The sequence below is a fragment of the Dasypus novemcinctus genome, chromosome 11 (genome assembly GCF_030445035.2).
Source record: "Dasypus novemcinctus isolate mDasNov1 chromosome 11, mDasNov1.1.hap2, whole genome shotgun sequence".
Taxonomy (NCBI): domain Eukaryota; kingdom Metazoa; phylum Chordata; class Mammalia; order Cingulata; family Dasypodidae; genus Dasypus; species Dasypus novemcinctus.
The window spans coordinates 110,103,469-110,112,792 of NC_080683.1; the positions used below are offsets into that span (position 1 = coordinate 110,103,469).

The window sequence follows — 9,324 nt, forward strand, 5'->3', positions numbered from 1 at the left end:
TTAAAAGATAATAGTAAATAAGTTTTAAAATACGCCTAGTTTAGCAACTCTCCTTTATCTTATTCATCTACAACCTAGTTCTGTTTTCAAGGCATCAAAATTATAAATTCTTTAAACTTGTGATTTCTTAAAGTTAACTGTGAGAACAATACTCATAACATTGCTCTTAGTACTACCAGGTTGACAAAATTTTGGTACTTTATGAATATTTGTTTTGATATTTGATAAGAGTGGCCATTAACTCCAAACAAAAAGTCAGTTAGTGGAAATCTATTTAGGGCTCAAAGAACTAAGGGGAGGACAGTGTTGGAGATGGAGAGGAGAAGATGCAAAGGAAAGTATCCCCTGCTTCTGGAAACAAGTTCAGCTACTGAAGAAATCCTAATACAGCAAAAGCACTGAAAACCTGACCTGAACGTCTCACCACTTATCCATTAACCCCAGATCAAGTTCTGAGGGAGACATATATTAGCTGGTGTAGGTTTATTAATATACTTAAGCTTGAAGATGAACAACCCACTCAGAGAAATGAAAAATAAGAGTCTGGTCATAAATTGGGCAGCATCTGCCCCAGTCTCTGGGATTCCACAGGGAGATGAGCAGCACGTAGAGGCAGGAGGAAAGGGATAAGCTGGTGATCACTGAAGAGTCAGAGAATATGGGGAGTAGTACTCCTACTTCGGCAAATTGCCAACCTGCTATCAGACCTGTGTTTGGAAAAAAAAATCCACATTATACTATTCCAGGAACTGTGAGTTATTCTTCCTTTGTGTGTTTACTGAATTTCCACTTACAGCACTTAGCCCTTTCTGGTCCTTAAGCATGCCCCATGATTTCATAAACATAAGGCAAACAATAAAAAGAGGGTTGCCAAAGTCCTTAACCCCAGTGCTCAAATATCCAGATGTTGGGGGATTGTTCACCAGAAAATTTCCCTAATGATCCAGACTGCTTTGGCATTGACTATGGATGTCATTAGGGAGGTTTCTTGGAAATTAGTTCAAGAATTTCCTCTTTGGCATAAGTGCCAGAACTCAGGTCAGAGATATTAAAGGTCTATTTCTAATTGGAACATTTTCAAGACAAAAGGCAAGTCTTGTCAGAAATTAAAATTGGGTCCAGAAGTAAGGTGAGTTTGATGGATTGAGCTTTCTGCCACTATAAAATGCAGATTTGGTACACATGAGCATAACTTTTATGTGATGGAATAGATTAGGTCAGTGAGGAAACATGCACTGAACTTTAGAATTCATGCTTTCTCCAACAGTTGTAAATTTCACGTACTCTGCATGCCAAAGTCCCCTTGAAAAGAATTTTGACCTAAGAAAGGAGGGGCCCAAAATAATGATATTTCCAAATTTCTCTGCCTGATTTCCCTTAGAAAATCCTTTGCAGTTCATTGTTGTATTAGTCAGCCAAAGGGGTGCTGATGCAAAGTACCAGAACTCTGTTGGCTTTTATAAAGGGTATTTATTTGGGGTAGAAGCTTACAGTTACAAGGCTCTAAAGAGTCCAACACAAGGTACCAAGAGAGGTACTTCCTCACCCAAAGTCTGTTGCCGTGGGATGGCAGGCAATATCTGCGAGGGTTCAGCCTTCCTCCTTCCTCTTAAGACTCTGTGGTCCCAGCTTCTTCCAATCGCAACTGTAGGCTGGTATAAGTCTCGTCTCTCTTCCCAGGGCTCATCGGTTTCTGGGCTCACCTGCTCTGTTCTCTCCACAAGGACAGCTGTAAACTATCAGGCAAATGGCTCCGTTCTCTTCCTGGGGCTTCAAGATCAAAGCTCAACTCTCTGTGTTCTCCTTCTCCGTGTATTTTCTTCCCTGTCTTTGATTGAGTGTCCATTTATATAGCCCACAGCTGTGGGCTAGTTGTAGGCAGGGACTTAAACCAGTCACCCTAATGACGTGGGCAAATAAAAGTCCTAATCTTGATTTAATCGAGTAAAAGTGAAACCTCTGAGTCTAATAGAATCTAACATGCCCAGAGGAACAGACCACTTTACAGACACAGTCCAAAATCTATTTTTGGAATTCATAAACAATACCAAACTGCCACAGGTGTTCACAGGAGTGTGCCTGATATGCCACCCCTCAATTCTCCTCTCCTAAAGACCAGCCCAGGGGTCCATCCCAACACTCGGCAGAGTCTCAGCTCTGATGGTCCCCAGGGAGCCCAGAGAAATCTTGGAACTGACCCCATTTGGGATCCTCTGGGTGTTGCTCTTGTAGCACCAGACTAAAGCAGAATTATAGATAACTCCAAGAGGAGGAAAGGATTTTGGAGGAGACACTAGAACCTCTGGGGCCAACCCAACCTCTGGAAGGCTGTCTCTGAATGGGATTATATATAATGAGTTTGAGTCCTGGGGCTTTTTGAAATAGTTATTTGCCTTAGGATTAGGTCAGAGCTAGTTCACCTCTGTGAGAGGTGATGAAAGTTGAGATGACTTGTATCACAGGTTTAAAATTTTTAAATTTTTCATTGCTTAGTTTTTTAATTTCAAAATATTTGAAGGTTCTATTATAATGGTCTAACAACTATTGAGTTAATTTTTTAAAATTTATGTTTTTATTGATATGAAATTCACATAACATAAATTTAACCATTGAAAAATGTGTAATTCAGTAGCATTTAGTACATTCACAATGTTGTTCAACCATTGCCTATATTTTCAAAACATTTTCATTATGCCCAAAGGAGGTCCCATACCCATTAAACAATTGCTTTCCAATAACCCCATCCCTATGCCTTCACAACTCCTAATCCACTTTCTTCCTCTATATAAATGGAGTCATATAATATGTGACTTTTTGCATCTGGTTTCTTCATTTAGCATAATGTTTTTGAGGTTTATCCACATTATTGCATGTATTAATACTTCATTCCTTTTTTTTTCTTAAGATTTATTTTTATTTATTTCCACCTTCCCCTCCTCCCACCCTGCTGTTTTTGCTATCTGTGTTGTCTTCTCTTCTCATTTTTTCTCCTTTAGGAGTCACCAGTTTGGGTCCTGGAGACCTCTGATTGGGAGAGAGTTTCCCTCTCAGTTCCTGGTTTCTGTGGCGCTTTGCCTTGACTCCCCCCTTGTCTCTCTTTTGTTGTGTCATCATCTTGCTGTATGACTCACTTGCATGAGATACTGGCTCACCACATGGAGATTTGTGAGGGCACTTGTGTGGGCACTGGCTTACCACACAGGCACTCGTGTGGGCACTGACTTGCCACACAGAAACATTTTCTCTTCTTCTTTTTCACTAGGAGGCCCCAGGGATCGAACCCAGGTCCTTCCCTATGGTAGGCGGAAGCTCTATCAGTTGAGCCGCATCTGCTTCCCAATACTTCATTCCTTTTTATGGTTGAAAAATATTTTGTTGTATGGGTTTTCATCGTTTTACTTATCCATCCATCTATTAATAGGTCTTTCAGATTGTTTCCACAGCTTGGCTATTGTGAATAGTGTTTCACTGGTTTTTGAGTATGTTTTCTTCTAGGTCAGACATCTGATTTTATTTTAGCTCTAGACTGTTAGATAATTACTCAGTTTCATGGTTGTCTACCCTCTACAGCCTTTCCAGTCTTATACAAAACGAGTTGAAAGGAGAGAAAATGGAAGCTAAATGGTACTTTTCCAACTGTAGCAGTGGAGATGAGGGGTGGTCAAGGGGCCTTGCGGGTTACAGGGAAGAGGCTCTCTAAGTTGGGGCCAGCAGGGGAGGGGTCGCCAGACAACCACTCTGGAGGCAGCGAAGGATCCTAGGTAACAGGAACTAGGAACCAGCCATTGTTCCAAGCCTTTCCCCCAGGGTCTTTTCCTCCAGCTTTTAAGATCAGACGTGAAAATAAAAAATATTTTGTTGTGAGTGAAGGATTTGATCCAGAGGACATTCAAGGAAAAATGGAAAACTATACCATTAAAAATGTCCTCTGGAAAACTATACTTTTAAAAATTTCCAACTGTTTCCAAATGTTACTTCAGATATACAAATTATGGTTCTGAAATAAAAGGCATAGGATAGGAATGGCTTTCTGAAGTGAGAAGCACACTGCCTTTAAATGCTCTTAACCAAACCTAATTTGATTTTCCCATTTGTTCTCTGTGTTCTTTTTCATTTCTCAGAAACCAATTTCAGAGGTAAACTGTTATCTGTCAATGTCACTAGTTTAAACAAATGTAAGATAATTGTATAATTCTCCAATGTTTCCCAATTACTCTTCTTCTAATGCCTTAGATTGCTGAAGAAGCACATTTACCCTTCACATTAGCTTGTGATCTAAGTTCTAGGCAACTTTGTCTCCAGATAAATTGACATTTATGATCTTTTAATCTGATCCTGCAAATGTAAAGCTATCTACTGTTTCTCATGAAAATAAGTATTTTAAGCACATCCAATTTCCTTTCCTCTCATTACTTTTCAGGTTTATTTATTCTTTTTTTTTTTTTTTTTTTTTGTAGTAGAAACAGAGTTTTAATATAATATTCAAGTCTAACATTTGCTATTTACAACAAATAAATATTGCCCCTCCCCACTTGTAAACTTTTTTTTTTTTTGCTTTTCATACAAAAATTTGATCACCCTCCCAACTCTCCCAAATCCTCCCTCCCATTAACCCCGTCTTGCGAGGTCCCATAAAGCCCAGGAAGTAGTGGTGTGTGGCACTTGCAGTGGCATGAGATTCAACATCGGTGGGATGCAGCTAGGCCCCTCCTCTCTCACTGGGTGAGGAGTGGGTTCTGTGAAACGGGTCTCTCTCCTCTGCCTGGGGTGGAGGTGGGTGGAGACTCCCTCACTCCTGGTAGGCCCTGATGGTGGATCTTTGGTGCAGCCTGAGGAAGGCTAGAGTGGAGGGAGGAGGGGCTGGGACCCCTGGGAATGTCATGGGTGGGCGCCCTCAGGCCCAAGGAGAGAACTGCAGTGGTCAGACCCAGTGGATGAGTGGTTGCCCTGGGGTGCCCATGGGCACAGGGGGCAGTGCCCCGCACCTGGGTAAGTGCAAGGGAAGGGTAGAGAGGGCAGTGCCCGCACTGGGCAGGGCGCCATGCCCGTCGGCAGCGCTCCTTGGCAAAAGTCAGCTAGTCCTCTGGTTCCCACAGGGCAGAAGGCACCTAAGGCAGCAAGTGGTCCACGGGAGTCCAGGTCAGCCTGTTGACAGGCAGGCGTCATGCCTGGTAGGAGGAGAGTCGCTCAGTGGGAAACAAGCCTGGGGTGGCCTAGGCTGGGAGGGTGGGACCTGCCTGGCCACCATCCGAGTCCGTAGGTGCTAGCCGACCCGGCCAGCCACACCCTGGGAAGGGTGGCCCTCTGGCTGGCTGGCACCAGGGGCTGGCTAGAAGATGCCCTTGGCAATCTTGAGTCCCTTCTGCTTCATGCGCGGAAGGGTGGAGCTGGCTCCATGCTTGACCTTGGCCCCCTTGGTGAAAGTTCATTTTTTCAGGACAAAGTCATAGTTGGCAGTAGAGTTCATGGCGTAGAACACATTGGCGTTGTCAGGGATCTTCAGCTCTGGTGGGTGGGGCAGAGGGGCGGTCAGCTGTGCTACCAGGGACCACAGGCCCCCCCCACCGCTGAGAGCCCCCACGAAGGCGGGCCTCAGCCACAGACCTGAGAGCTCCATCCAGCTCCAGGACCAACAACCCCTCTGAATGACTCCTGCCTGTGGCATGACACTGCAGAGGCAAATTAATCTGGACAACTGTTTAAAAGGGGACTCTGACCCCACAACTCTCAACCTCAGACCCGAGCTGTCAAAGGGTCACCACATCCCACCCCTGCAACCTGCGCCCATCAGGATCTCAGAGCTGGAATGAGCTTCCTAGAATCCAGACCATCTCCTCCGAATTCCGTACTACTCAGGATTCCCCTTGGGTATCTGACACCCAGTGAGTGTTTATTCTTTGTTGCCATTTCTGACCCGTGTCCTCTGGCCTGGAGCCTGCTAGAAATCAATGCTAGGCTGGAATCCCTGCTCTGGCCTCAATGGTGTGGATACTCATCTCCTTTCTTAACTTCCCCAGTCTTCCTTTTCCATAGGACAGGTCCCAAGTGCCCTATCAATCTGACAGGTCACATCTCTCATTTACCATCATGAAGACAAGAGAGGACTGAAAACTAACTTCTAGGGGTGGTGGAAGTCATGACTATTTGCCTGTGCTGTTCTTCTGGATTCTTTCCCTTTCCCAGTTTCTAGAACTGAGTTGGCTCCTTAGAGTCTCCAAAGGGGATCAAGGAGATTTTGTCTTGTTATCACTGTCATAGAAGCATGGCCAGTAGCATATTAGGTGCTGGTGTCCACCAGTCATGACGCTTTTGGAGGTGCACTCACCCCCTCTGTCCAGAGGACGCACTTCGAGTTGAGCCCCTATCCTTGGCCATCTCGCCCATAGACGGAGGTAAAAAGCCCTTTATGTGGGTACCTCAATGACGTTAGCTTTGCACTTGGTTTCCAATGGCAGAGATTTGTCCAGGAAAGGGTACATAACAGGGGAGGTGGAGCAGGCAGGGAGAAGGTGCTGTGGGCACTAAGGAGCATCGGGGAGAGCTTGGTGTGTGGACAGGGTGCCCACCCACCCTGCTGTCAGGTTCCCTGGGGCCAAGGACCTCGGATCTTTGGACCGGGTGTGTGGTGCTCACACCTACCCCCTCTACCAGCCCCTCTCCAACTCGCCTCCTGACTCACTTCGATCCTCTGAAATAATTTGCACCAGCTCATAGTCCTCTGGCTCATCCTCATCCAGGTGGTGCTTGTCCAAGGCCTTGCGGATCACAGTTGGAGCCTTATCTTGGCTGGTCACCAGGATGCTTTTGTACATGTTGCCGTTGTCCACGTCCAGGCTGACGCGGATGATGCAGCAGTCGCCCACCTGCTGGTTGTAGAGTGGCAGCGAGGAGTTGTAGTTGGTGACCCCTGAGATGGAGCGCTTGTGGGTGCGTGTGGTGGCCACGGGGGTGGTAGAGGCCGAGGAGGAGGAGGTGCTACTAGAGGCTGAGCTGATGCCGGAGGTCTCTGGGGATGACTGGGATGGTGACTCCCAGAACTTCTTTTCCTGGCCGTCGGGGGACTCTGGGACAAAGCTCATGCTGATCTCCTCCACGTCGGAGTTGGAGGAGCCGGCCGAGTGCACGCTGAGCGCATCGGCTGCATCCCCGCTGCTGAGGTAGGGGCCGTACTTGAGCTGGTCACTTGACTTGGAGTGGGAGCTGCCGCCGGTGCTGAAGTCTGTGTTGGGGGCCTGGCGGTCGCTCCAGCGCTTGATGATGGCCGCGTTCTTCTTGGCCTTCAGCGTGTTGCTGGCCGGCTCGGACGGTGGCTCCAGCTCACAAGACAGCTTGTAACTCTCAGTCTCGCTGAGCCTCTCCATCACCCGGAACCAGCCCACAAACAGCTCCTCAGGGGCGATGCTGTAGTTGTTGCAGGCCGACTGCAGCAGCTTGATCTGGGCAATCACTTCGAACTCCTTCCTCCTCTTTTCAAAGTTGATCAGTCTACCATACAGATAATCCTTCATGGCAGTGTCCAGCATCACCAGGTCAGTGAGGAATGTCCCGAGGTAGGGGACAGTGCCCTGGATAACACCCCTCTCCTGCTGCTGCTGCCTCTTCTGTGCTCTCTTGGGGTTCATCTCCAGGGTAGCAAACTTGGAGGTCCCCTCCTTGATGAGCAGCTCCCTGCTCAGTGAGTAGTTGTTCTCATCCGAGAAAATTTCAGACAGTTTCTGAAATAGGCAGAAGCTGTCCCTGGAAACTTCCTCCCACGTCTTCTTCAGACGGTGAATTGAGTTGCTCTGAAGAGCAGAGAGGACGGCATAGAGTGAGGAGAAGTTCTTGAGGATTCTGCACTCCCTGGCCACCTCGATCCAGTGCTCCACCACCCTGGCCCTGTCCAGGGCCTTCATGCTTCGGTCCCCGAGGCAGGTGGTGATGACGCAGTTGGTCACACGGTTGAACTGGGTGACGGTGGCACGGACGGTGGGCGCCAGGTGCTCCTTGCCTTTCTTGTCGCGCTGGGACCAGATGGAGCCCAGACAGTGATAGGGCACCACCTTCTTGAACAGCTCCGCATCCATCCGAGTCAGCTGCTCTGCCACCAGCTCAGGAGGGAAAGCCAGGAGGTCAGCCTTCTCCTCACTCAGTCCATTCTCTGTGGTCACAGGCCAGGGGCAGGAAGTGTCTGGCACTACAGCTGGTACTGGCTCTAGCTCTATCTCTGGGGCTAGTGTTGAGGCTATGTCTTGCTCTGGAGATGGTGCCAGCACTGGCTCTACCTCTGAAGCTGGCACTGGAGCTGCCTCTACTTCTGGAGCTGGCAGTGGAGCTGGCTCTAGCTCTGGAGCTGGCACCGGGGCTGTCTCTAGCTCTGGAGCTGGTGCTGGAGCTGGAGTTGGTACCAGTGGTTCTGCCTCGATGAGCTCTGAGTGCTCCAGATGGGCAAGGAGAAGGTGGGCACGGCGCTCCAGGTCTGAGCCAGGCATGTTAAGCTGCACATAGGCTACCAGCTGCTTGAGGCAGGGAAAGTCCGGGGGTTTTTCAGCTGGTCCTCAGGTCCACCATCCTCATCAGAATAAGGGAGGATGCATCCATATCTTTTGAACAGCAGGTCCAGGACCTGCTGGGTGGTGGTGAAGGCGCGGTACGTGCAGAGGAAGATGGTGACATAGGAGAGGTCGCTGCCCTGGAAGGCGGGCACCAGGTGCTCCACCAGCTTCTCCAGCGTGCCTGCCTTGACCGTCCGCACCTTTCAGGTCTCGTACAGGTTCAGGCCTGGCTCATTTTCAAACCCAAGCCAGCGCTGGCCCTTGTTGACGGCGTGGTGCACCTGCACAGTGTAGATGACCCCGTTGACCAGCTCCTCGCCGATCTCCTGCGTGGAGCTCTCCAGACGCGGCAGGTCAGGGTCGAGCTGGGTGAAGCTGTGCAGCACCACCGCGCAGCTGTCGGGGACACCCACCTCCAGGCGCACGGCGTCCCACACGCTGCGGCTCCGCCGGAAGCCGGGAAATAGCGGCTCGGCGCCGCCCGCAGGCCCGGCCGCCTCGGCCCACATGCGCTGCACCATGGACAGCGAGCAGCGGCGCGGGCGGCCGGGGCCGGGGCCGGGGGCCGGGGGCCGGGGCCGGGGGCCGGGCCGGGCGCGCGGCGGGGGCGACGGCGCGGCCCGCGCGGGTCGGCGCTGCCAGCGCTCTGCCTATTTATTCTGATATCTCTCAGATTATTACAGACTCTCTGAGGGAAATTACTTTCAGGTTTAAATTGTATTTCCTGTGATAGTTCTTAATCCTGGTCAAAATATCAGACGATGAAATATAAAGATATCAGACCTTGTGT

General features: G+C 49.1%; 1 protein-coding gene across 1 annotated transcript; it reads right to left on the bottom strand.

The window, feature by feature from the left end:
* Positions 1–4,446: 4,446 nt before the first annotated feature.
* Positions 4,447–9,055, bottom strand: LOC101427191 (ral guanine nucleotide dissociation stimulator-like). The gene is given in 3 exon segments (XM_058307464.2): positions 4,447–5,505; positions 6,680–8,524; positions 8,527–9,055. Coding segments are annotated over 3 exon segments (2,454 nt in total). The 3' UTR covers positions 4,447–5,425.
* Positions 9,056–9,324: the final 269 nt, after the last annotated feature.